The 27,945-nt window shown below is 41.4% G+C and overlaps 2 protein-coding genes and 1 long non-coding RNA gene across 7 annotated transcripts in view; all 3 read right to left on the bottom strand.

Moving 5' to 3' along the window:
• The window catches only part of LOC125906049 (uncharacterized), a 181,656-nt gene extending 180,493 nt beyond the window's left edge, over positions 1 to 1,163 (bottom strand). For 3 of the 5 annotated variants that reach the window (XR_007451741.1, XM_049604445.1, XM_049604446.1), the window contains exons 1-2: positions 1,094 to 1,163; positions 266 to 323 (exon numbers count right to left, since the gene is read on the bottom strand). Coding sequence is in view for 2 of the 5 variants with exons in the window: in XM_049604445.1 (XP_049460402.1) it covers positions 266 to 273 (8 nt within the window). In the remaining 3 variants the exon portion in view is untranslated. The remainder of the gene's footprint in view (positions 1 to 265; positions 324 to 1,093) is intronic. The other 2 variants (XR_007451740.1, XM_049604444.1) reach the window with 2 other exon arrangements.
• On the bottom strand, positions 1,153 to 9,428 carry LOC125906091 (uncharacterized). The gene is made up of 3 exons (XR_007451748.1): positions 9,379 to 9,428; positions 8,788 to 8,868; positions 1,153 to 1,171 (listed from the first exon to the last, which is right to left on the bottom strand). It is a non-coding gene; the product is annotated as an uncharacterized LOC125906091 (long non-coding RNA).
• Positions 9,429 to 10,947: 1,519 nt separating this feature from the next.
• On the bottom strand, positions 10,948 to 26,557 carry LOC125906056 (G-protein coupled receptor-associated protein LMBRD2B). Its single transcript, XM_049604458.1, has 18 exons — positions 26,397 to 26,557; positions 21,438 to 21,645; positions 21,246 to 21,358; positions 20,938 to 21,036; positions 20,695 to 20,862; positions 19,847 to 20,057; positions 19,687 to 19,761; positions 19,490 to 19,603; positions 18,245 to 18,428; positions 17,650 to 17,831; positions 17,172 to 17,305; positions 15,904 to 16,009; positions 15,624 to 15,721; positions 15,069 to 15,172; positions 14,936 to 14,982; positions 14,000 to 14,114; positions 13,751 to 13,877; positions 10,948 to 13,055 (listed from the first exon to the last, which is right to left on the bottom strand). Exons 2-18 carry the CDS (start codon positions 21,609 to 21,611, stop codon positions 12,992 to 12,994), a joined length of 2,115 nt encoding a protein of 704 aa, XP_049460415.1. The 5' UTR covers positions 21,612 to 21,645; positions 26,397 to 26,557; the 3' UTR covers positions 10,948 to 12,991.
• Between the last annotated feature and the right edge of the window lie 1,388 nt (positions 26,558 to 27,945).

Consider the following 27,945-nt stretch of genomic DNA (forward strand, 5'->3'; position numbering starts at 1 on the left):
CATACAGCTGGCATTGTGTCAGCTAAATAACATAGCACCATATTTAGAAACAAACCATATGATTGGTTGACACGTCACTGCATCATTGGAGAGCTGAAAAAGTTGAGGTCAACCCAACTTCAATTTGTTGTGCATCACAACCGTCAGCAGTGTCAGACGTCAGTTTGTATCTTTATGTCACAAGCTTCTATTGAAAATGACTTGTAGCCTGTTGCTGTGTCGCTCCAAGAGTGAATGCAGCATTAGAGACAGTAGTATTACTCACGTTGCCATGGTAACAGTTTCACAGGAGGATAAGGATGGAGCACCTTCATATGAGTTCTCTGGATGAAAGAAAAATAAGTCAGTAACGTACACGTCCTGTCAGCTGTACTGTTGTCATAAGATACTGTATCATAACTGACATGATTAAAGAGTGGAAACACAGTTCTTCAGCCTGTGTCCACCTCCTACACACAGTTTAAAATCAACCACAGTCAGTTTCATAACCTAAATATTTACCAGCTCACTGGTCACATTAAGTTTAAGTTCTTTATTTTTTAATAATAATTTTGTTTTTACCCTACACAGACACAGACATCAACAAAATGTTTTAATCACCAAATGCACTCAAAGCAAAATTGAAACAAAGTGGAAGTAAAGGCATCAAAGCAGTTTGACGTGGCTCGTAACACGTCAGACACTTTCAGGACATGTGGGAGTTCAGAGTGAAAATTGTTCCAAAGATCTGCTGCAGTTACTGCTGAAATATCGTCTTTCTGTCTTGTAGAAAAAACATCCATCTCAAAATCAAGAATTTATGGTCAGTGTGTTAAATTAAGCTTCAGTCTCTCTCATGCTCTCAGAATGATTTGATTATGAATTAAACTTTAACTGAAAACAAATCTTAGTTCATTCAAAGCTCTTATCATTTAAATGTCATTCTAACATAAGATATGAATGACTTATGAACGTCAGATAGTATGTTCAGTTATCAGTTATGTGCATAAAAATGCATCAAGATAATGTATAATTATGCATCTTTTATCTGGTATTAACTCCTGATCTTAACATTTGCAAGTATGTCATAATTACTGTCTTAAAGTCTTCTTACCTGTGTTAATGGTCCCGGATACTGAGGAGGCAGAGAGAACAGATGCTCAGCTTTTATATCAGCAGAGGGGTGGAGACCCTGTGGTTTCACAGAAACAGTCTCAGAACTGTACTGACTGCAGTAAACTCTTGAGTACAATAGAAACTGTTCCTCTGTGCTGATGTGTCAGTGAATTGTACTTATTGTTTAAGATTTGATTATATTAGAAGCTGTAAATCCATCTGAAGTTCCGAAGACAGAAACAAACACATTTGCATTAGTAAAGATGTTCTTGTATTCTGTCAGAAGGGTTCATTGTCAGCAGTGTCAGCATGTAGTGCATACTACATCACATGTTGTAATCATTTATCTTCTTCACTGAGTTGCTGCAGCTATACATGAATTCCCTTTTGGGGTTCAGTTAACGTGTATTTTATATCGTATTATGAGTATCAAACTCTGAGATCTCTCCTCCCTCCCTTCACTTCCTGTGTTTCTGACAGTTTGAAGTCAGACCATTTCTCTGAAAACACTTTTCAACAACAAGGTAATTCAATGTGCCTTCCATAAGACAGAAATGCATTAAGTAAAGGTATAAAACACCAGACAAGTTAAAAAAAAGACAATTAAAATACACAATACAATATTGTGTACACATACGCAATAAATTTATCAGCTTTTCTGGGAGTTTTTTCTTTTTACCAGATTTGTGGAGCATAAAAACTGAATGCTGCTTCTTCAGTTTCAGTTCGGACACTGAGGTCATAAAGCAGACCTGATCCAGACTATCTGAGATGTCTGAATGCTTCACAACACGACAGCAGATCAGGAAAAATGCAGTGCTTTGTAAACCAACAATAGTATAAAATCAATTCTGTCACAAACAGGAAGCCAGAGCAAAGACCTGGGACCTGGGCTGATGTGGTCTCTTCTTGTCTTAGTGAAGTCCAGTTCAAATGAAACATTTCCACTGAGACAAGTTGAATCTTGCAACACACTGATCTGCAATGTTTTGAAAAACTGCCAGTTTACACCAATACAAGACAAGATGGTGTATTGTTTCTATAGCAACAACTATCTGTACTTAAATTCTGACTTTCAGCTTTTCAGACTTATTTTGAGGCTGAATATAAATTGTAGCTTCTTAAAATCTGAATGAGGATAGTGACAGTGAGATACTGGCTACAGCTGAATCTCTAGTAGTGATGAACCAGTGAAAACCAAAACAAAATGACCCGAGCTTCAGATCGACAGTGTTCATTATAAATACACCACAATAATTTAAATAACCAGTGTAGCCAGAATGGTCTGCTGATCCCAGCTACACTGCATTGTGTTCTGCTGCACAATCAAACGTTGGACACTGGCACGTCTTGTCAAACCCAGGTTTATTCCTGTTTTGAGTCCACAGAGACCAAAACATCGGCATGTGTATTGTTGGATATTGAATATTTGATAGGGTGAAGGAAAATGTAAATAGTACATTTATTGAACGCACACCCGTTCCTACTAACAGTTGCCTAAATTACTAGTTTGCATAATAAGAGGACAAGTGCAGAGGAACGTGGCTGCTTGAGTGGAAAATATCAGTAGATGCACCAGAGATGACCTTTCGATAGCAGATGCACCAGACATGACCTTGTGACAATGTGCAGGTGAAAGGAAACAAAGAGCGTCTCGTGAAATGTGTGTAGTAGAAGCGACTCACTCACAGCGGCCTTGTGGGCAGCTGTGTTTCCTGTTCTGATATGTGTTTCAGAGAAAAGGGGAGCTGGAGCAGCAGATAAGAACGGAGTCAGCAGAAAGGAACGAGGTCTCCCCAGCAACACCAATGGCAATGCTTGCGTCACAAATAACTGTATACGCTGAAAAAGACTGGGTCAGGAAGAGATAGGTTGTCAGACTTCGTGCCCTGACTCGCTGATGTTGTTGGTTAGGGCAAGAAGAAATAGACCCAGAGCTCTGTACATCGTGATCTGAGAAATAAAGAAGAGTTAAGTTGAAGTCATCTACTCTCCTGTAATTCTTCATCAAACGAACACGCAGAGAGAAGCTTGTTAATTTATAATTCGGTCTTAAAGGTAATACAAGAATTGGACGTGTTAAGCTCTCTCAACAGTATTCTATTTCATAATAACAGACCTCTCGCAGCCAAGTTCTCTGCAGACTGAGTAACACCGACGCGCCACGAGGACCAAGACTGACATACAGTGCTGTGCACAGACATTTTGTGGGACAGGTGCTCAAGTGAACAGAAGGGCACCTCTTTCATAAATGTTTTTTCCATTCAAACTTTACACGTGGGGGGAAAAGTTTTCACTCAGAAAGTGTGCCCTGCCACGAAGTTTCTATGTGTCTGTCAGCACCAGAAGGGCTCTTGAGGCCCAACAACAAAGAAAACAATGCCACATTGAGTTTGCTTTTATCACAGTGTGCATTTTTGACCTGCCAGACATGTCATTCTCTCAGCTCACGCAGTAAATTTCCACTCACCCCACCTCTTTACCACACCTACCTACCTGCCAAGCTGTCCACACATCTCCCGCTCCTTCACAGACCTTCGTTGCACAGTTATTCTTTGATTTTTCTTTGGGTCCAAAGACAGTTGTTTTGTTTTATCTTCATTTTACTGGATGACACTTTGTTGAGGCATTTATTCAGAGCTTGTATGGGATTATAGTCCCATATATAGAGATCATTATACAAATCTGTGTGTAGATATATTGCTGTTGGCAATATGTGGGAGCACACAGATGTTGAACAGAAGAGGCCTGAGAATGAAGCCTTGAGGAACTCAGATTCAAACCAAGACCCAACAAGCTTCGAGTAAAGGCAGCATGTGTTTAACATTTCAAAATGACACAAGTGGAGAACAATTTATACTTGCCTTTTGTAGTAAATGACAGGAAAAGAAACATGCTATGGCTAACTTTCCAAGACCTTATCCAAACACCCATGTAGTTTCTTCTAGCTTATTGTCCTACTACTTCCTAACTAATTAAACACCTTACTACCTCAATTCAATGTTTAATTTCCCCTAGCTAACATCTGGATAAATACATCTAACTATTTCATGAGCACAAACACTGCAATCTTACAAAACATACAGGCAAACTAGTGTGTTGGTACAAGTGGGACTGTGTTTACTGTAGGGCTCTCAAGTCTCACACTTTGAGAGTGTGACACACGCATATTAACCTTTTCACACTCTCACCCGCCACACCTGGTATTTCTCACGCATAAAAAAATTGTTATGACAGGGCGTCGGTAGCGTAGTGGATAGTGCCGGTGCCCCATGTACAGAGGCGATTCCTTGTTTCAGCGGTCGCAGGTTAGATTCCAGCTTGCAACCCTTTACTGCATGTCATCCCCCCACTCTCTCTCTCTCTCTCCCCATTTCACACTGTCCTGTCAGTTAAAGGCAAAAAGCCCAAAAAATAATCTTTAAAAAAAAAAAAGTTATGACAACGCCCACAAAGTTACACCCCTGTGGAATGTGTTTCAAGACGCTGTGGGTACTGTAGAGCTCAACAAGCACTTACCACGCTCCAGCCAATAAAAATAAGACACAGCTACCCATCAGCCAATCAATAAATAACATACAGTTACCTATCAGCCAATCAGAAAATAGCATTGCTGTATCTGGGTCGGATACAAGTGATCTGACTGCAGCAAGTAGAGGGTGCACACACAAGACGGGGGTGCCTTATCACATGTGTACAGTAAGTCATCTCATCATATGATTTTGTAGCCTACTGGATGAAATTACCTGTTGCACAAAAGGAAAACAATGAGAGCTCATCTCAGGGAACATCAGCTGTTACCAAACAGTTTGACAAGACCGCATGTCAACTTTAGCCAACAGAACTCTTGTTAATGGGGTGTTGGTGGATTAGTGGTTAGAGCAGGCAACCCATGTACAAGCTTGTTGCCGCAGCGGTCCGGGTTCGACTCCGGTCTGTGGCCCTTCGCTGCATGTCTGTCTCTCTCCCCTTTTCACGCTTAACTGTCTTGCAATTAAAGGCTAAAATATTAAAAAAGAATCCTTGCTAATTTCAGCAGCTATTGTAAACACATATAGATGGTTGATGACTTATGTGGAATTTGAATCCTTTATAAACTATCATTATGCAAATGATGTGCACAATATTCATTGTTGAAAATATGGCCAAACAAGTCAAGTAAAGGCAGTGTGTTTAACATTACAAATTCACACAAACTTGTGCTTCTCCTCTACCCTGGAATTCCAGAGTTCTTGAGCACAATTTGAATTTGCTCAGCAAGTCACTCTGCCAATCAGTAATGATGCTCATTACCTATGCCCATGAAACCGAGCTGCACCAATCATCGGTGTATGTGATATAGGCGGCCAGAGGCGAGCTAAACAGATGATGACAGCGCTGCACGACGAGAAGTCCGAATCAGTCAGTAAACATTGCAAGATGGCTACGGATGAACACCAGTTGTTTGAAACGGCTTTGGCTGCTACAATGAACGAGTTAGACTTGGTTTTTTCTCTAAAAGAGGAACAGAAGACGGCGCTCAAATCTTTCTTTTGCAAGAAGGACGTTTTGCTGTTTTGCTGACCGGATACGCTAAGAGTCTAATCTACCAGTTAGCTCCACTGGTAGCTAAGCTCTGGATACGTCACCCTATGTATTGTTCTGATTGGTTGTAGTGTTATCCAATTGTGTGCAGTGATATTTACAAATGCATGCTTGGTGCCGCCCCTCGAGTTGGGCCATTTGCATTACTCATGGCCAGCCCCTAAATTTTTCTAGATTTGGGTCTGGATTTCCAGGCTACTTCTCCTCAGTGAACTGACCCATGTGCTAACTACATCCAAATAATTTCATCGAGCTAAGTACCTCTAGCTAACTAGGGCTAATCTAGCTAACTACTTCCGGAGCACAATAACTGCCGTGCTAAATATTCAAAAGACATACAAACAAACTGGTGTACTGGTCCAAGTGGGAGTGTTACTGTGTTAAAGAAAACAGATCACAAACTGTGACTTACGCTGATGCTCAACTTACCTTTGATTCTTTCCTTTCTTGCCAGCTGTGCAGCATCAGTGTTCTCATAATTTCAACCCCTCAAATGTAAATCCAGTGTGCTTGACAGTCAACGTTGAAAGTACGACCAAACAAACTTCAAGTGAAGGCAGCATGTGTTTCAATGTTTCAAAATCACACAAATAGAGAACAATGTGTACTCACCTTTTGCCATCAATAGTATATCAATACTTTTATTTATTTATTTTATATACTTTATTAATCCCCAAGGGGAAATTCAATTTCACTCTGTTGTCAATTACACACAGGTCCAAACACACACGCACAAACAGCACCTATATATGCACTAAGTGGAGAGATGTCAGAGTGGGCTGCCCATGACAGGCACTCTGAGCGGTTGGGGGGTTCGGTGCCTCTTCGGTGCCTTCTTATGTTTTGTTGATTTCATTCCTAAAATGTTGGGGTTGCTTTTGTAATAACGTTTAATTTCTTGTTCCTGTTTTGTCCTGATTGTTGGGGTTATCTGGTTTTATGTGCTTTTTTATATCCTGTTTTACTATGTTTTTTATGTTAAGTTTCTTTATATTGATCGGATTTAACAAATCTAACAAATGTGTTTATGTGTGTTGTATTTTGTTTTGTAAAATCAACCTTACATTTTGTTGACATTAGTGAGAGACAGTTTTCTGATTGGTTGATTTTTTTCTAAGATGTTATGTTTCCTGTTATGTTCACATATTAATGTGTTTACCACCAAAAGTATTAAAATATTAAGTATCAGAGGGTAAGTTCAGGTATTCTTTTTGAATCAGTACGAAACAGTTTCACTCCAAAGTTAGTCTGTGTCGTCATCTAATGAGAGAAGTGCAATAAGGAGTGTGTGTTTGTGTGTGTCAGTAGTCAGTACTACCACTATCCAAATTCCCCCCAAAAATTAGATGTTATCCTCAGTGAACTGAGCCATGAAACTCAGCTAACTACACCCAAATCATTACACCTAGCTAAGTGCCTCTAACTAACTAGGGCTAATTAACAAGACACAGTAATTAAAGAAAATATATATATAAAACTACCACTACATTTTCTTATCTAAGTACCCTGTCTAACACTTAGCACGTTAAGTTGTTCAGTTAACAACTCCTTCTGGCTTGATATACATGCTAAACCTAGCTAACTAGCCTATATTTATCACAGTAATGAATCTTAATGCTAGTCTGAACTCTGTTTGTCTGCAAAATAACTCAAAAAGTTAGGAACGGATTTTGATGAAATGTTCAAGAAAGGTGGATAATGGGACAAGGAACAGATGATACCATTTTGGTGGTGATCGGTTGAAGCAAAGTGGATAAAATAATAAATAAAGTCTATTGTCTGACAGCCTATATTTATCACAGTAATGAATCTTAATGCTAGTCTGAATTCTATCGACACCATATCAAACTAACAAGTCCCACCTGACTTTTAAAGACCTTGTCTAAACACCCAGATAATTCCTCCTGGCTTATTATCCTACTACTTCCTACATATTAAACACCTGACTACCTCATTTCAATGTTCAATTTCTCCTAGCTAACAACACCTGGATACAAACATCTAGCTATACTGCTTCAGGAGCACAATCACTGCGTGAACTTACCTTTACATTGGTCCTTTTTTTGTCCAGTTTGTTCAGTTTTCTCATTACTTCAACGTCTCAAATGCACATAGTGAGCATGAAATACACAGTTGAAAATACGACCAAACAAGCTTCAAGTGAAGGCAGCATGTGTTTCAACATTTCAAAATGACAAAATGAAGAACAATATGTACTTACCTTTTGCAGTAAGTGATATGTCATAAATAATATATCAATAGTGTTTAATGTGAAAGGAATTTGTTTTTATTGAATGTTGTGTGTTTTCCATGTAAAAGTTTGGGTTTGTGATTGTTAGTGTAATAATGTTTGTTTAATGTCTTGTTTGTGTTTTGTTTTGGGATTATTTAGTTTCATGTGAAGTGTCATTTTATTTTCTGTTTAATGTGTTTTCTGAAGATTTTATTTCTTAATATAGACTGGATTTGATCAAATGCCTCTGTGTTTTCTATTATTATGCCTTGTTTTGTGAACTCACTTTAACATTTTATTTACAGTGAAAAGCAGTTTTTAGTTTTGTTGATCTTTCTGTAAATCGTTGTGTTTTCTGTTGCTTTAACTTGTGCATGTGATTAATAATCATGAGGTGTTAAAATAACTGATATCAGTACATGTATTAAATATTCTTTTGGAATCAGTAATGAACATTTTCAAAACATCCTGACCCACAAGTTGCAGGGATGTCTGTGTGTGTGTGTGTGTGTGTGTATACATATGTATAAAGTCAGTCCTACCTACAGCAGTTTTCAGGTGATGAAAAATTCCTCAGATAAAGAAGAACTGCTGGGAGAAAGAGAGACGAGAGATCTGCAGCGTTTGCCACTGGTGTGTTTTGGCCTTTACACTCACCTGAACGGGCTCTATTAACACACCCTTGCTATGTGACCACTTCTCCAAAAAGTAAAATCACTGAGATCCCTAAGATGACACCATGAATTAAGTTTGGACACGTCCTGGCTTGACAGCTAAAGGCCTAAAACAAATTTATGCTGCACCGGCTAATGCAAGCTAGCAAAATAAAACACACACGTGATGTTAGTGTGTTCTCATGCTCTGTGGGATGTTACCTGCAGCCTGGAGGGGAAGATGGAGGACAGACGAGGAATGTTGAGGAGAAGCTGGACGCTGCAACAGTCCAACACCGAGGTCTGGATGGAGACAACAGTTGATGAGGAAGCTGTAACAGGCAGGAGACATCTACTCCTCACAGGGTCCATGGACAGTTTCATGGTCTTCTCTGTCTCATGAGGACAAATGTCTCCTCAGTCTCTTTAATCCACCAACAGCTCATATACTTTATCACACAGAGGGAGTTTTAGCTTCAGGTGTTCGCTACACCAAACACAGCACCTCTAATGTGGACCGCTACCACACTGAAAGCTAACGTCTCATATCAGCATGCTAACGCGCTAATCGAATTTGTACCATATTAAAAAATAAAACACGACATATTTACCTTCTGCTGATCACAGTAAGTCTTCAACCAGGTGGTATTACTCTCTGGTAACCGAAATACGGACATTTAATCTCTGCTAACTTCAACCGTTTTCACACGACTAAGCTAACGTTAGCTGCGTCTGCGTCAGTTAGCATGTAGCTCACCCAGTGGTGTTAGCTACAACCTGGCTAAAACTTAAAAAACAGTAAAGAGTATTTACGTGTCTTAAGTAAAGTATAATTCCTGGATGACTAAAGACACAACTGATCCTCCCAACAATAAACTGCATCCTGTAACGCTGCAGTGTTAAAGCAAAATGTGTTGATTAGTCAAACTGCTGCACTGCTACCAAAGCCAGTTTAAACTGGTTCTGACTGGTTATAAACGTTTAATCTGTCAGTTTTTGTCAACTCAGGTTTTTACTATGGACGGCCATTTTAGTTAATGTAAATATACAAATATGCCTATTGAATAAAGAAATAAGGCTATGAAATAAACAAATAAATAAATGAGACAATAAATATATAAATAAATGTAAATCTAATTTTTTTTTTAGTGTTTTTTTAAATGACTCCTTTAATTTATTTCAATGATGTCATGATGCCACATTTATTTTAAATCTCTTTTTATTTACATTTCTTACATTTAAATAAATGGGTTGGCAGTGGTGTAGTAGTAGTGGATGGGTGGGTGTATAGAATTTAATAATAACGACACGACAAGGTGGCACCAGTTTATTCAAATGGAGTTGCTCACCTAGCACATACACCAAATAAGTTTTGTAGCTCTCCAGTTTACTTCCGCAGTATGCAGCTCACTGATTATACGCATTACTGGTTCCCCATGATTTCCCACTGGGCTTGTAGACATTACATTGTTTTGATGTCACTGATATTTAAATCACTTTTCTCAGCTTGAGGAAGGTTTTGCAAATATAAAACCTCCATGGATGAAAAAAATTCAAAATAGAAAGAGTCACAATTGATCTTGTTTGCAGTGCGAGGTGTTTTACCATGGTGGTCTATGTGGAAAGTGCTTTTTGGGCTGCAGGGGATTTTTTAGCTGCAATACTGCGAGTGGTCTCTACCAAGCGCTGGATTATCCACAGAGGTCTCTTCCTCTCCAGAACAAACAGACCAGCTGATTTACACCAGTAGAAACACTCAATAAGGACCTTTAATGTTACAAAATATTGTTTTTCCAATGCTGTTTGGCTCATTGTAGAGGGGCTGCTAACTACTTTGGCCAACGTGAAAACAGTGTCTCTATCGTAGAAACATGGCAGTGCAACATGGTGATCTCTGTAGAGGAGGACCTGCTCCCTGTGTAGATATATTTATTTATTTTTATTTATTTGGATCCCCATTAGTTCCTACCCAAGTAGCAACATCTCATTCTGAGGTAACCACAACAGTGTATCCCCCTGAATCCTCCACACTGGACCTTTAAAGAAATGTATTTGGACACTGACGGCGTCAGCCAGCACAGCCTTGTCGTTTTGTTGCTGCTGGTTTTCTCCCTCTGTCCATGTTAATGGGTGCTGGATACTAACTGCCACAGCTCACACAGTAAACTCAGGAGAGTGATATCAGTCAGCCTGAGTCATGTCACATCCTTTCAGTTTCAGTTGTGATGGCAGATTGCACCAGTCGTGTCTCAGGCTGCTGTTGATGCATAACCACAAGACCGGCTCACCAGGAAAATCACCAAACTTGCTGATGGCCAGGCAGTGCCTGTGAGAGACTCACATTTACAGTACTTCTGATAATAAAGAGGACCACACAGTCTGTAACACTATCATCATTTTTATTGACACAACACTGGCAACACACCACCTTGTTTTGTCCTAATAATTCACTACAACAAAGATCAACAAGTTATATCTACTCTGTGCTGAGATCAATAAATATACTGAGAACATAAAATAGTTGATCAGCAGAATCAGCAGTCCCATCAGACATGACTGAGATCAGGAAACATACAGTGTGAGGAAGAGTTACCAGGCTGCAGGAACACAATAAATACAAAGTCACTTTAACGCCGTCTGTGGATCATTAATTAGCCCATATAATACAAAAAGATATCATACATATGTACACATACACTCACTGTTCTCAGGTCATGAAGTTTATTTAAAGGAGCTGAAGCTCAGCTGAACCTGCCAGCAGGATCTCTTCATCTGCACCAGAGCTAACCTCGCTACATGCTAAACACATTTAAAGGGCCAGACCTGTGTTTTGATGTAGTTCAACATATTTACTACGATTCAAACGTGCTGACTGGTTTTCAAAGGCACACCTCAGTGCTCACATGGCCACCCACCAGCTCCTGGCTGTACGTTTGGACAGAGCCAGGCTAACTGTTTCCATCTGTTTCCAGTCTTTATGCTAAGCTAGGCTAACAGCTGCTGTAGCTTCATATTTACTGTAGAGACAAGTTGAACATCGGACTCTATGAGAAGAAGATATATTTAAATGTTGAACCGTTCCTTTAAGGTCAAAGACATTTTTAAACTCTACGGCTTTAAAACAAAGTTCAGCAGTGATGTAAAGTTGAACTAAAACACAGGTATGGTCCTTTAAAGGTCACTTCTCTTGGTCTTGTTTTATATTTACAGTTCATGGAGGGGTGACAGAAACATTTTCAAGGTGACAGGGTTTAAAAATGGCACATCTGGAACCATTCGAACAGAAAACAGAGAAATAAAAACCGTTGAGGACTCAACAGCTGCACATGAGACAAATAATAATCACATCACTTTCAAACACAAAGGAAATCAAATTAAATTAGAGGCAAACAATGACCAAACTATTTTAATCTAAGAGGCAGCTGATAGTTGTTAAACTATAATCTTTCTACATACTTTATATTGAAACTTAAATATAACTTAATGTATTTTACTTTGAAAGCCATCTGTCTGAATTTACACTCTGTGGTTAATATTTAATAGAGTTCACAAATAAAAATAATTACGTTGTTTGTATTCAACGTGTCAAATTCTGATTAAAATCTTAAGAGTAATTTAACTGGAGATCTTGTTTATGTATATATATATATATATATATATATATACACACGTACATACACATATGAAAACTCAAACCACATAAATTTTGACAGATGGTTTTCAAAGTAAAATACAAGATTTTTTTAAAGTATAAATTGTGATTAAATTCAGTTGATTTTGAGATTTAGATTATTAGAGCATAGACTTTATTAGCCATCATGTTGGAGCTGCTTCACACATGATTAGAATTAAATGAGTTGAGACCTTCAGATGACATGAAGATTATTATTATTATAAATAAACCAGCAGCTCATCAGACGCAGCTATCGATATAACTCAGGTATAACTCAGGTTAATCAATGACTGTTTCTATCATGATGTACAGATAAATAAATCTACAACATAAACATTTAAAGAATAACAAACATAAATAAAGTCGGTGACTTGGTGGACCTTCACTGAACCTTTCATTAAAGTGACGTGTCGACATGCAGCTGCTGCACGCTCATGCTCAGACTCCTGGTCGTGACATGCAGCTCACACAGTAAACTCAGGAGAGTGTTATCAGTCAGTGTGCATTCATATCAGAGGGTTTATGGAACTGTTACATCATTAATATTCCTTCAAAAGTGCCTTCATTTACCTGCAGACAAGCCGGACGTGAAACCTGACACAAAGACATTTCCAGATGACGTCACTGACAACACGTGACCTGTGTTTATTTACCATGCATCCTGGAAGATGAGACAGCCACTGAGCTGTGAGATGGAGGTCATGTTGTACATTCACTTCCTGTTGACGGCGACGTTCGGTTAACAGCTCCCCTTCAGACGTCGTCGAATATTCGGCTCCGAGACGACGACATGGACAGATATCGTCCTCCCGCGTGTCTGAAAAATACAAAATGCACAACTGAAAACATACAAGTCACACAGAGAACACTGTTGCCAACATCACGCCTGCAGACACACCTTTTTAAATGGAAGCTGAGGGAGTCAGAAGGACCGGACTCCAACTCTCTGGGGACATCGACTAAATAAGGTTTTCCGTTGTCATTTGATATCAAACCCACTCTGGTCGTGTCGTCTACAAACTGAAGGTGCTCAGTTGTGGGTGGGACTGCAGTCACTGGTGAAAAGAGGGTAATGAAGTGGGCTGAGGACGCAGCCTTGGGGGACACCAGAGTTGAGGATAATGGTGGAGGAGGTGTGGTGGCCCACGGACCGCTGGGGTTTGTTTGTTAGAAAGTCCTTGAGCCACAGTAGAGGTTGGCGACATGGCCCTAAAATAATATCAGGATATTTCAGGGTACTTTTACCCCTGAGCTTGCCTGAGAAGGACTAAATGCACAAAGCTGCTATTTTGAAATATCCCATGGAGAGAGACTCTCACTGCAGCCTGTTCTATTTTGTTGTGAAAATGTGGGCGTGCAGCCTCGTTCTGTGGATGATAAACCAGGTGCAGACTTCCATCTGTGTCACCGCTGATGAGGAAATACAGCGAGTGACAACAACCCTGTGTCTTGTGATGGTCACAATAAAAGGTCAATGTGACAACAGTGAATATTTTTGGAGGTGGTGTTTACCTGCCAGACTCTGCGTCCAGAGGATCGTCCGTCAGAGACTCGGCGTTGAAGTCTAAAGGTTCGGCGTCCTGCAGCAGCTCGATACAGTCTCTCTCTGAGCGATTCCCAGAGCGAGAATATTTCGCCTCTGTTCAACAGACAACACGTCATTAGCATTGTGTCATTTCTCTACGCAACAAAACAAGACTCGATTAAGACTTTAGAACTTTAAACAGCTCTTGTTGAGCTTCCTGATGACGTCAGACTTACGCCTGTTGTTGCTGGGCGTCACGGTGTCGGAGTAACTGGTCTCCTTCATCTCATGACTGCTCCTGTTCCTCGCTGTGTAGTCTTCTCTCTGGTTTCCATAACGCTCCTTCCACTCCTACAACACACACACACACACACACACACACACACACACATGTTGACGCTGACCTGAAACACACCAGCTGCACACAGGTGATCGTCCCTTTAACTCATCATGTGACTTCTAAAAGAATTTGTCTGCAGCAGTGATGATTCAGGTGTGTCTGACTGCACCTCTAACAACACTTGTTTGTCTATGAATGGTTCCTATATTAACAGACACCCATGACAGTATGGTGACCCCTACAGGACAAAATAGCAACCTACACACATTTTACTTTAATTTTAATTTAAATCATTCTTCTTATTATTTTATTTTTATTTTTTAATGCTCTCATTTTTACGACTCTTACTGGTCTCTGTTCTTTATACCTTCACTTAGATATTCTGTCACCAACTGTCGTTTTTGTTTATAGTTTATTATTATTGGATTTTGAATTAATTTATTAAATATTACTGTACTGTAAATATTACTTGGTTGTGATGATGAAAAAAATAATTGTTGAAGGTTTTTTGAGATGTACAAACTTCATTGCCAACGACTGCTCCACTGTTAATGTGCATATCATAAATAAAGACTTGGCACATGCTGTGAATCAATAAAATAAAAAATAACTTCTGAATGAGCTAAATAATTATTATGGGACGTATTTTGTGACATTCTGTTTGCAGTTTGTGTGTCAGTTTTAGATGATTTACATGGCTGAAGTTTTTGTTTAGGTTTTAAACAACCTTTGGAAGATCTGCACAAAGATAAAAACTTTCCAAACACGTTGATTTATTTAAATAAAAGTCTGCTGGAGCTTCAGAGGAGGTCTGTGCTGGATCCTTACTCACCCTCCGTCTGTTCTCGCCGTCTTCAATCCTTTGCCGCTTCCTTTTCTCTGTAAGAACAAACATATTCAGAGTTTAGCCGTCACCACTGACCACGCCACATGCTGCTGTGCCGTGTGACAGTGAGTGTCATTACCGCGGCGAATCAGCTCCTTGCCCTCGTCGATCAGGTCCGACGTCATTTCGCTGTCACCAACAAACTGCTGGAAGCCCAGAAGGTTCAGGCAGCGAGTCCCCAAACTGAGGAAACAGGTTATTCACTCATGATAACTCATCACAGCAGGTCTTAAAGGGACAGTTCACCCCAAAATCAGAAACATATTTTTCCTCTTTGTATCAGGAGCTGTTTCAGTTTGATTATGTCTGCTGTATCTGTCTTTATCCAATAAACCATCGATAAACACATCAGCTTTACCTGCATGTTTTCCTTTCATACATATTATAGCAGAATAATTGGAGCCCTGAGAACAACAACTGCTCCACGCTAACTGTTGCATCATGATATATAAAGAGTTTGAAAGTTGACTGATCGTTGCAGCTGTTCTCTCCTCACATCTGAGCACAAAATACCTCACAGACATATTTCAGAATAAAAATCAAACAGTCAGAGTGCTGGTTACTGCATGAACACAGAGCCGTGAATCTGCTAATGAGGGAAAAACCTACAAGTATTGAGAGTGTTCAAACTGACCTGAAGTAGGTGGCGATACAGAGGATCACTATCAGCATGGGGTAGTAGATGTAGAAGCCGTTAGCGATGAAAGAGAGGACACGCATCGATCCCATGATCTGAAACACAAACTGCAGTCAGACAGTTGATCCTGTGCAGTGTGTGTCACAGACGGTACCAAGTCGATGCTAACATTCTGAAAACGTGACCCACTTTTCTCCAGTGATGTAGGTACCATGACTCCTTCTATTCTGGCTCCCAATTGGATATCAAGAATCATAGAATTTTACTGGTGACTTACGGAGGTGTACGCAGTCTGTTCCTTCTGCTGGTGGGAGATGGCCGAGTCCATGTGGATCAGACCCAGGAAGTTGAGACACAGAGGAGGCGTCAGACGACAGAACAACCTGCACAGTAAAGAGTTTGCATCAAATATCATTTCTCAACCGTAACCCTTCATGGAAGTCTGTTTATTAATCACACATCATCTGTCATTCCCGCTCTTTTTGCGCTCCTCTCTGAAGCAGCAGGATGTCCATGATGCTGAGTAGATCTGTCCTGAACTTATATTCATATGTTTTTATTGTGTTTTCAAACGTTCACATATCATTTCAAAGCTTCAAGTTCTCGTATCCCATCCCACAAAAGCACACCGCCACAAAGAAAAAGAAAAATATAATTTAAATCGATTCTACGAGGCCGTCGTTTATGAGATGCAGGTCACATTCAGTGAGATTTCTTTAAGAAGAGACATTTTAGAGTCGTCCAGGATTAATATGACCGAGCCCTGAGAAGCGTTTTGAAGCTTTTCCAACTTCAGAGGCTACAGCGTCAGACTGAGCTCCAGAGGGACTCACATCACACAATAAAAACCTGCTTCTGGGATTATGAATGTGGTCATGGTTGGACTTGTCTTTTCAGTGTCTTTAAAGATCGGATGTGTCAGATCAAGACTCAGCTGTGTCCACACCTGACACTTCAATGCCACCCGCCACATCAGATAGTGACTGCATGTATTACCTGGTCCTTGTCCGTGAACAGCACATATAAAATGTGTGTTTCTGAATATAAAGTACAAATGTAGGAGATAGCAGATGGCAGGTGGTCTGGCTGATTGCATCAAAATGTGAGCAAGATCCGAAGTCAGGGCGTACAGACTTGACAGCTAATGCGCCCTGGCAGGATCGGATGACAAAAGTTGCATTGAGAAGACAAGTGTAACCACGGGTCTTGTCACACATGTTAAAAAAAAAAGTTTTCAAAAACCTGAATCATACTCTGGAAAATCCAAAATGAATGAGTAATGGTCACTGGAGTTCATTAAGATGCTGACACACTGGATCAAAATTGTCGTTTAATACTGACATTAAAGGTTGATTTGCATGGAACAGGTGATGTTTCTACAGGTGTAGAAAAGGTATCACTTTAGTCCGCCTATAAATGTTCTGTACCTCTCGATTTAGTTGTTTAAAAAGTTTCATTTTTTGATTCTCTGCTATTGAAAGGTGTTTCATTTTTACTTAATTACTATTTTTCATTGTTTTGTGATGCACGTATCCTGTCACTTACATGCCGCTGAACTGGAGGCTATAGGCGTCAGTCTGGTGATGGGAGGCCAGGTAGTAGTAGTTGAAAACCCGGATGCGGAACACGGTGGAGTAAACGCAGGTGCACAGGAAGAAGATTGTGATGAAGCACGCCATCTGGTGGAGACAAGAGGCATTGTCACAAGTCAGTCAGATAATGAGGCCATGTCTCAGCTGGACTTCTGCTCTGAATGTGTGATCACATGTGTCAGTATTACAGACACTGAGTGAGCAGAGCTGTCAGTGATACATACACGAATTCAGAACTTCACAAACTTTCAAATTAAGTTTTATATTTGAACTATAATTTGATTGTGATTCAGTTTTCTTCATCAGTGTGTTGACATCCAATCTGTTCAACAACTCCCCTGCGTTGTGTCCCATACAGTGACCTTAGCTGCACTATGAGCTGACCTGTGTGTGTGTGTGTGTGTGTGTGTGTGTGTGTGTGTGTGTCTCACCTCGATGTACAGGTAGTTGTAGTCTCTCTCAGCCAGCTGGATGAACACAGCGAACAGAGACAGGACGGGCCGGGTGCTGAAGAAGGTGCACTCAGACCAGACCACGGCCACACTGAACAGGGTCAGGACCACTGACAGCAGCCGATAGAACCAGCGCTTCAGGAGACACTCCCAGTACCACTCTGTACAAACACACAGGACATGACTGCAGGGCTCAGAGGCACTGAGGCAGAGCTTCACTACACTATGTTATCACTGTTTCATGTGGGCAGTAATGTGTGTACTTACATCTGTGAAATGTAACTAAGTACATTTACTCATACACTGCACTTAGCTACAAATTCGAGGTACGTACCACGACACGTACCACCACATTTCAGAAGGGAACACTTTGTAAAAAAATAGTGAGAATGAAAGGAAACTGGGACACACTCTCAAAAACATTTCCCCATAGCTTGACAAGTGGTCAAAAATGAAACCTTTGCCACATCTTCTTTGAGTTTCTGGTTCATAGTTGTGGGCTGTAACTTATCAAATGGAAAGTACAAAATGTTCTGTTGAAACGACAGACCACCTAACAGGGACTCAAACCCACCTACAGTCGGCGTGTACACGTATCTGCTGAACCAGCCGGCTGGCTCAGAGGACGGGAAGCTGTGGACGAACTGGTGGGTTGAACTGGTCTCGTTCTTGGCTATGTCCTCCAGGTGGATGGCCTGCTTCAGGAGGATCTGCCACTGGACACGAGTCCTGTTGTGTCTCTGGACCGCATAGATCACCTGGATACAGAATCACATAGATGGTACACCTGGAAAACTCAACTGTGATGAACTTTTACAACATTCTTAAAATGACATTTTAGGACTATTTTAATCTGGATTTAGATTGAATCATGGCAAATAAAACGCTGATTCTGGTGACATGGTTTTACTGCAACTTAGTTCTGCCTTTGATACAGTTGACCACAGCATAGTCATTAATCTCAAGACGGAAGGCATGTTCGATACTGCCATTAAAGTCCTTTTTCAACCACAGAACGTTCTTTATCCTTCTACTGCCCACCTCACCTGTGGTGTGCCACAAGGCTCCGTTTTAGGTCCTCTACTATTTTCATTCATCATTCACCCATTTAAGGAAATTTTCACACTTATAAGGGACATTACAGTTCTCCAAGTCCAAGATGTGATTGGATTTTTAAGGTCACAACTGAATTAAAGTTTTGATTTAAGCTTTTTTTTCAGCACTGACGGCTATACGAATTTTAGATAATCAAGTGCTGATTCATTAAAATCAACAGGTCACTGGTTTTATGCTCTGACAACTGTCATTTATATCTTCAAACTCTTCTTTAAAAAGATTAGCTACATGGTATCAAGTAGGGCTGCTCGCAGTGGTCCACCAAATGTTAGTCGACCAGAAAGGTCATTAGTCGGCAAGATTTCATTGGTCGCTTAGTCACAGAAAAAAAAAAGAAATGTGAAACTCTATCAGGAGCTGCTCCTCTTAAAAATAAATCCAAACCTATATGACTGGACCATGTGTGACTTTACTTTGAAAGGACAGACACAGGAAGTGTCCACGCTCAGCAGTCAGACAGGAGTCAGGTTAATTTCCAGGGCTGGTACCTGCAGTTATTCCACAGGCTAGTTAATAACATGTCGGGCAGGAAATCCAAAGTGTGGGATCATTTTGAGAAGGTGAAGGACGAACCCAAGGTGATATGTAAACTCATCTTCATTGGTCGACTACAAACATGACGTATCATCTGAAACATGGAAGTAGCTACATGCCCACGTTTCCAGCTGTTGTAAGCCTCTCTGTACCTTTCTTCCTCTCATACCTGTTTATGAAGCTTCACCAGACTCTTCTCACTGGGATAGGTGTTTTGTTTGTCGTCAAAGTCCTCATAGTCGTCCATGTTCCTGCCCATCTTCTCTTGGTAATCCACCGGACACTGAGGGAACACATCACGTCAGATCAATATATCTGATCTATCAATCACAACACTGGGTGCTGTTAACGTTGTATTCCACGTACCTTTCTGAGGATTGTGTCGATGTACTTCCTCAGCGGATGGTTATACTTGATGGATTCACTGACTTTTCTCACCTCCTGCAGAAAACCAGACATCACAGTAAAAACACTGAAATGAGCCAAACATCACGCATGACAGTGACGTCCACCACCTGACGCCCACCTCCATGATGTCCTCCAGGTTCTCCTCTGCGTCCGCCTTCTCTGTCATCAGCTTGGAGGCCTTGAAGTAGGTCTTGATGAGCAAGTGTCCGTGTCGTGAAGCGTTCCAGTAGGAGCGAGGGATCTCCACTAGACCATAACCGAGCAGCAGCACCAGCAGGAACAGGCCCCAGGTGTTAGCCGCTGTGATGCCGATGGTCTGCAGCTCGTACCTGAAGCACACGGAGGACAGAACCACATGAGGACACACAGACAGTTTCCTGTCTCCTAAACCATCTGTGGCAGGTATCAACCTGTTGTTGACATTAGAGGCTGACTTTTTTCTGGAACCTTGGGACAAGAAAAAAGTTAACGGAAACGGCATGAAGAGATTTATTTTAATAATACTGAGCAAAAGATGTGAAGTCAGCAGCTATCAGTTAGTTTCCACAGAGCATAGAGATTAATTGGTGACTCTAAATTGTCCATACGCGTGAATGGTTGTTTGTCTCTATGTGTCAGCCTGGTGACCTGTCCAGGGTGAACCCTGCCTCTCACCCAGTGTCAGCTGGGATAGGCTCCAGCCCCCTGTGACCCCTAAGTCACAAAGTGAGAAAAAAATAACTCATGTATAGAAATAAAAAAATTATCATTCTATGGTCAGTTTGTGCACCTAAATCGAATCGTTATGTGCCTAGCTATTCCCACCGCTAATGTCTTATAAAGTAAAATATCAAATTATGTGGTCTCATAATTTTGGTCCCCTCAGGACACCAGTGGATTTCTGCGAGACTGGGACACCAAAAAGACCAGAAACAGGACTGATGCCATGAAACAGTAACAGCAGCTCCTTCCTCTGCGTCCACTCACCAGGACAGATGCCACTGAGGGTGCACAGCCACGTATATGAGCAGAGAGCCGAAGATGAGCAGATAGGTCCCGTAATAAATGGCGTTCTCTATCAGGGCGGTTTTTATTTTCCCGGTGATGGAGAAGCCTCCAGAGCGGGCGTAGGACTGCATGAAGGGCAGCAGCAGCCTGGAAACACAGACACACATCAGCACGGTAGTGACTTCAGTACAACAAACCACATCATGTGTTGATCATACGGACCATGTGAGACACTGAGACGTCCAGTACACCACCCTCCAGAACACAGGCATGATGCCGTCAGGGATGTAGCTCCATGGCTTGTAGCACGGCTTCGGGACGCTGTCAGAGAGAAGAAGGAGGACAGGGTATGAGCGGTGATCAGGGTTTACCACACATTCACATTCAAAGAGAGGAGACAGACCGCAGGAAACAACAGAAAGTGTCCACAGTTTGGGATGATTTCAAACTGAAACAAAAATCTGTACATTGTGTCCGTTGGGACATGAAGATGCAGAAATAATTTAATGAGACACATGGTTAACACTGACCTCTTGGTGGGTGTAACAGATGTGTTAGCTGTGGTGTGATTGGATGGTAACAGGCTGGCGGTGGGGACAGCGGCGTGTTCCTCATGGTCTATCTTACACTGCTTGTAGATGGTCTGTAAAGACACAACAAAGGTTTTAGTACAGTCTCATGAATCTGAGGGACAGAAGTGTGACGTCTCCGTTCATACTGACCGTGCTGACGTCCAGAGGTAATATGAAGACGATGAGGAAGCACAGGTACCAGGCCAGCAGCGTGCCGAACAGCACCATGCGCTGCTGCTTCTTGAAGTCTCCATATCGGTGCAGCAGGAACAGCGCCAGGAAAAACACCACCACAATCTCGATGCCCAGAGCAGCTCCGCTCATCCCGCTGCACTCCGCTCAGCAGCCCCGCAGAAACCTGAAAGACATGAAACTCCAGTTCAACACACTTCAGGGCTCCGTCACACCAGTTCATCTGGTCCAGATCATGTTCACACTGATGAACCAGGAAGAGGAAACACACAGACTGACAGGTAAGTACCCAGAGAGGAAAATTAGACTCGACTCTGCCATCAGATTCGAGTATCTTCACTGGTGATTCAGAAGTCATAAATATAAAATGTTGTAATAAACAAAAAACTTTTTTGTGCTGTGGACTACCAACTACTGAACAGCTCACTGAGTGCTGGTGCTGGATGCAAAGCGACAAAGTGGTTCCACAGTAATCTGACTGATCGTTCACAGACTGTTGAAAATGTCATTGTCATGTCCGACAAAGTCATTGTGAAGAAGGGTGTCCCACAAGGATCAGTTTTGGGACCGTTGCTTTTTTAAGTTTATATTAAATATTATATAAATTCTTAAGTTTAAAATATCTGTGATAGGTTCAAATACTTAAGTAGAAACCGACGTTAACACTCTACAACACAGCCTTTTGGATCTGAAACTGCTTCTACCAAAACTAAAATTATGTCTTTTCAACTTATTCTCAAGCTCCGACCTCAACACATGTCCACGTTTGGTCATCGACTTTCCACATCCATCAGGCACTGTTAAACTATAATGGCTACCGGCCGCGTATCATGTCGACATTAATGGACGCCTTTTTTCGTTGGACTTGACGCCGTAAGTCACTGCCCAAGCGCCGGATTTTGACGACTTTGGATGCTCGTCTTTCAGGAGCTCACCAGCTACTTTGTTACTGACTCTCCCGCTGACAGCAGCCAATCAGGAGACAGGATTTTATACACTTTATGAACCAGGAGCAGGACACACACACATTTTATTTTACCGACTGTGCCAAGTTTTCACATCACAGACGATGAACAAGTCATTAAAACGTGAGTGTTACAGGTAAAATATGAGAGTGATGTAGCTGCAGGTGAGCTGGACTGAATTATATATTAAAAATATATTTCTTATAAATCAAATGTGAGGTGCACTGAAGAAAAAACATCAGTAATAATGTTGAGTATTCATAAACATATCTACAGAAAGACATGAACCATGAGCACATGACAAATTAAATACCAACTCTGGGATCCACTGGTTTAAATCATATCACCACACCACAATAAAAAATACTGTTTCTGAAACTGGCTCACTGCAGTGATGATGATGATGATGATGATGATGAGACAAACAGCTATTCTTCATCCAATTACTGCTGCTCTACATGATAATAATAATTAGTGCTGTTATTAAAGACACGGGACTCTCCAACAGGAGCTGAAAGGCTCTTTTGTGTCATTCACAGGGGAAACAAATGTCTTTAAATATGTGCTGTTGAGACTCACACTGGTCTGAAATCAGTGACCCAGAGAAGCTGCTCATATTCTACTGTGACCACTCGTTACTGAGAAAGGAACGCCGCACACTTACAGACCAGCAACATCATGAACGTATATTTATAACCCATACTGCTAACCCTATTAATAAACATGAACATTTCTCCAGTATCTGGTGGAAGTTGTTGTGTAAATGCTGCTCAAGAAACATGACCCCAATCGACCAGAAGGGGACACTATAATTAAATTAAATTTAACACACAAGTCCAGTTCAATGTGCTCTACAAAAACGCCTAAAAACCACTATTCCACCATTTTGACTGTTTTGGAAAAAAACAATTAACATTACCTCGTGAACCTTAAGTCTCATTTGTACCAACGTTTCTGTGGATCATCACTAAACCAAGCTTATCAAAAGACATCAGAAGCTTGTTGATATCTCACTGTGTTTTAATCATATTAACTGATGAATGCTAAGGGGGCGTGGCTCAGCACATAAACAGACCTTACTTCATAACTGTTGAGCCAATTATCACCAAACTTGCAGGAAATGTCCACATAAGTACCTCAAACATATCCTGAAAGTTTAATTCAAATCGACCACTAAGGGGTGCCACCAAGGCAAAAAATGGGTGTGGCATAACACAAATCAGACTATAAATCAGACCGTGTTTGTCTAATCATTACAAAACTCACAGGATGTTCATTCATAAATTTGAAGCACATGTTTAATTATTTTGTTTTAGTTAAACGGTCAATAGGGGGTGCCACCAGTTCCACACATGTGCTCTGACCTTGCGCAAAATTTAGCCATAAATCAATAGCCTCTTTTACACTGCCAGATTTTCCACGAATGTTGGGCCGCTTTGCCGGCAAGCTGCGAGCGTTTAGACACAGAGCCGGATTGGCGAGTTGATCCGAGGTGCCGAATTTCCCGCCTCGTAGGGTAGACATATTGGTGGAACCCTTTTGGTTTAAACAGAACGAGGCGGCTTTCCGCAACAGGAGGGCTGTTGATGACCTGTGGGAGGAGCTGTTGATGACTTGTGGGAGGAGCTGTTGATGACGCTGCACGTTGAGCCACTGGCGGTGGATAAACAGGAAACAGCTGATAGCAAGAATTAGCGAGCAGCTAGTAGCAAGAGGGAAACACAAACCTGACAGACACTGTAAAGATGAGCAACTGGGGAGACAAGGAATTGCGCGCCCTCCTTGTCCTCGCAAACGAAGAGGCCATTAACCGTCAGATGACGGGGACGGTGAAGGACGGGCCGACTTACGAGAGAATCGCCGAAGGACTGACCAGCCGCGGCTTCCCTCCCACGTCACTGTTTACGTCACACGCTGAGCTACACGTTTTGTTACTTGCTCACGCCCCCCATTGCCCCGAAAAAGGCACATTCTGTATAAACAAAAGTAGGTAGGCGGCATTTTGCTGCACTCCCTGATTTTGTTTTTATACTGCCAATGCTGAAAGAAGACTGATTGGGCTTTCCTGCAAATTTGCACAATTCCTATCTAAAAAGGGCTACTGACAGTTCATCCAAACATCACCAAACTCATTAGGATTTTTTGAGTTACATTACTGAGGCATGTCTCCAAAATGTTTCTGCAACTGATCAATAGGTAGGAACAGTGTTGCTAAATAAGAGCGGTGCAGATTTGGACAGAGCGGTATGATCGCCATAAAACCTGTTATTTGTTGTGAACCGTCAAAGCTCTTCAAACGGTTCATGTTGACTTAAAACCAGGAACTGCTGCTTGCACCTTGTTTTTATTTTCATTGGCACTCTTTTCTACTTTGTATTGCACTCGAGATATATAAAGTTCTATCTTACAAGTCTCTGCAGAGATGTGAATCAGAATATTACTCTACAACTGATGCACAAATTTGCTCAGACGTGTGTCAGATAATATTAACGCCACCTACAGATACAACCTTCATTCATCAACTCAACCCACAGAGCAGAGGCTACATATGGAGATCTGATTCACACTGATATGGAACCTGACTGTGCATTAAACTGCACACTTCATGACGCGGTAACGCACTAAAGTACAGAACTGAAGTAAACTTACCAATAAATGTATTAAAGTACATTTACTCAGGTACAAATTTAAGTCACTTGTACTTTGAGTATTTCCATTTTATGCTCCCTCTTCCTCCTCCTCCACGACATCTCAGAAGTAAATACTGCACATTTTACGGCACTACATTTGTCTCACATCTTCAGTTACTTCCTGTCCATTGATAACCATGTATCTCCAGATGTGCTGATGTTGACTGTGATAAACATGTTGAGATGAATGAACTCTTTAAAACCCTCTGGAATCAGCTGGAAAAGTCGTCGTCACAAAGCTGAAAACAGGCTGTTTGTGTGACTTTTTACAGCTACATGCTTCTCATGGGACAGCCAAGCTACAAACACATGATGATCTTATAGACCATGATGCATTGCTGTAGATTAAACTACAAAACAGGATATAACAGAGTTAGAATGAGCTCAACCTGAAACATCTAGAGCAGGAAAATGACACAGTGATGCAGCAGGAATATGAATCCAAAAACACCAGCATAGGAACAATGAGTACTTTTACTTTAAGTACATTTTGCTGATACATACTTGTACTTCAGTAAGGTTTTGGATGCATGACTTGTACTTGTAATGGAGTATTTTCACACAGTGGTATTTGTTCTTTTACTGCTCGGTCAATACTTTTACTTCAAGTACATTTTGCTAATACACATTTGTACTTAAGGCTCTGAGTGCAGGATTTTGACTTGTAATGGAGTATTTTCACAGTGTGGTATTGGTACTTTTGCTGTAAGTACATTTTGTTTACATATACTTGTAGTTTAGGATGGTTTTGGATGCAGGATTTGTTTACATGTAATGGAGTATTCTCTCACAGTAGTATCAGCACTTTTACTGCACAATTAGTACTTTTAATTTGCTGATATACCTTTGTACTGAATGGAGTATTTCCACAGTGTAGTATTAGTACTTTTGCTGCAATAGAGGATGTGAGTGCTTCTTCCTCCACACCCTGTGATAATGTAATGATAGTAATGTGATTACTCCTCATGATGTGACCTGCTGCTTAGTGCTGATGATGCTGACCTCAGTAATCACCCAGACAGTCGGATAAACCCGCAGCTGCCTGTCACACACACACACACACACACACACACACACACACACACACACACGTCACCACATTATTAGCGGTGATTCATCATGAACACAGAGGATGTGTGTGTATCAGAGGAAACATCACAGCTCTGCCTGCTCTCCGCCCAGATCACCACACCAACGTCAGCTAGCTTAAAAACACAGCTAGCTCATGTTAGCTAGCAAAACAGTGACGCGCTGTGTCTTACCGTGATTACCGTGAGTGTTTCCGGCCCCTCTGAGCTGACGGTAAGACGGTCGGTGAACTCTCCCGGTGCCTGTGTGGTTATATTCCGCCGTGTTTTACCAGTAACACCATCCGTTTCCTGCTGCTGGGTCGATGGCTGGAAACACCAGTCACATCCGGGTTCTCTACACCGGGAGGAACTCAGAGGAGAGGACGATGACGTCAGAGCCAGGCGAGCCGAACCCCAGCGCATGCGCAGTAGTTTCAGTTGTCTTCACCTATGTCTTCAGCCTTCTTCTAAGGTTTTTAACAGTTACAGAGTGTCTACTGCCCCCTGCAGGAGGAGGAGTGAGTCACTACCATCACAGGTCATGCTGTTAATAGTTACGAGAGTCCAATGAAAACATCTCAAAACAAACACTCTGCTGGTGGAGCTCTATCAGTGAGCATTGCCCAGTTATACGCACCACAGTGACCACAGACACGGCCCTGCCCACATCTAAGTCCTGTATAGCTTTGCAAAGAAATTCCAGAAATGTTATCCTGATTCTTCTTCACTTGATCTTCAACACAATAACCTCTGCTACACATTTGAATTGTATGCTGCTGCAACTTTTAATAAAGTAGGTGATAAACATGCACCTATTGAAAAGTTAAGACGAGCCGCAGCGCAACAACACAGCCTGCACTATATTTACGCACCTACATATACCCTCCTGAGACCCTGTGTCCTCATATGAGGACCTCACATTCTGGGTTTACTGCACCTTATACTTCATTTTACTGAACTCAGACCTGTCGTCCTCGTCTGTGGACGCTTTTTGTGCCATCTTGTGGCAGTAAGAGCACAATACACTAATCCATGTAAAAACAAGATGGCAGCCATCTCTGCCGAATCAGTCTGCAGCTGATCCCAACAGAAAAGTGGAAAAAACCTGATCACGTTTAATTGTTGAAACTTGTTTATTTATGATTAATAATGTTTGTAGTTCGACATGGCAACACAGGAGGAGGAGCTTAAAATCAACAAATGTAACAGGAAGTCGGTGCAGAGCAGCTCAGACTGGCCTGATGTGCTGTCTCTCCTCTTGGCTCTGGTTTGAATTTGGTGTAAACAACATGGAAGCATGGATCCATCCTGCCTTGTATCAACGCTTCAGGCTGCTGCTGTTGCTGCTGGTGGTGTAATGGTGTGGGGGAGATTTTCTTAGTACCAACTGAGCATGGTTTAAACACCACAGCCTACCTGAGTATTGTTGCTGAGCGTGTCCATCCCTTTATGACCACAGTGTACCCATCTTCTGATGGCTACTTCCAGCAGGATAACGCACCATGTCACAAAGCTCACATCATCTCAAACATGACAATGAGTTCACTGTACTCCAATGGCCTCCACAGTCACCAGATCTCAGTCCAATAGAGCACCTTTGGGATGTGCTGGAACGGGAGATTCTCATCATGGATCAACTGTGTGATGTCATCATGTCAATATGGACCAACATCTCTGAGGAATGTTTCCAGCTCCTTGTTGAGTCTGTGACACCAAGAATTAAAAAGGGGGTCCAACCTGG

The sequence above is a fragment of the Epinephelus fuscoguttatus genome, linkage group LG18, assembly GCF_011397635.1.
Source record: "Epinephelus fuscoguttatus linkage group LG18, E.fuscoguttatus.final_Chr_v1".
NCBI lineage: Eukaryota > Metazoa > Chordata > Actinopteri > Perciformes > Serranidae > Epinephelus > Epinephelus fuscoguttatus.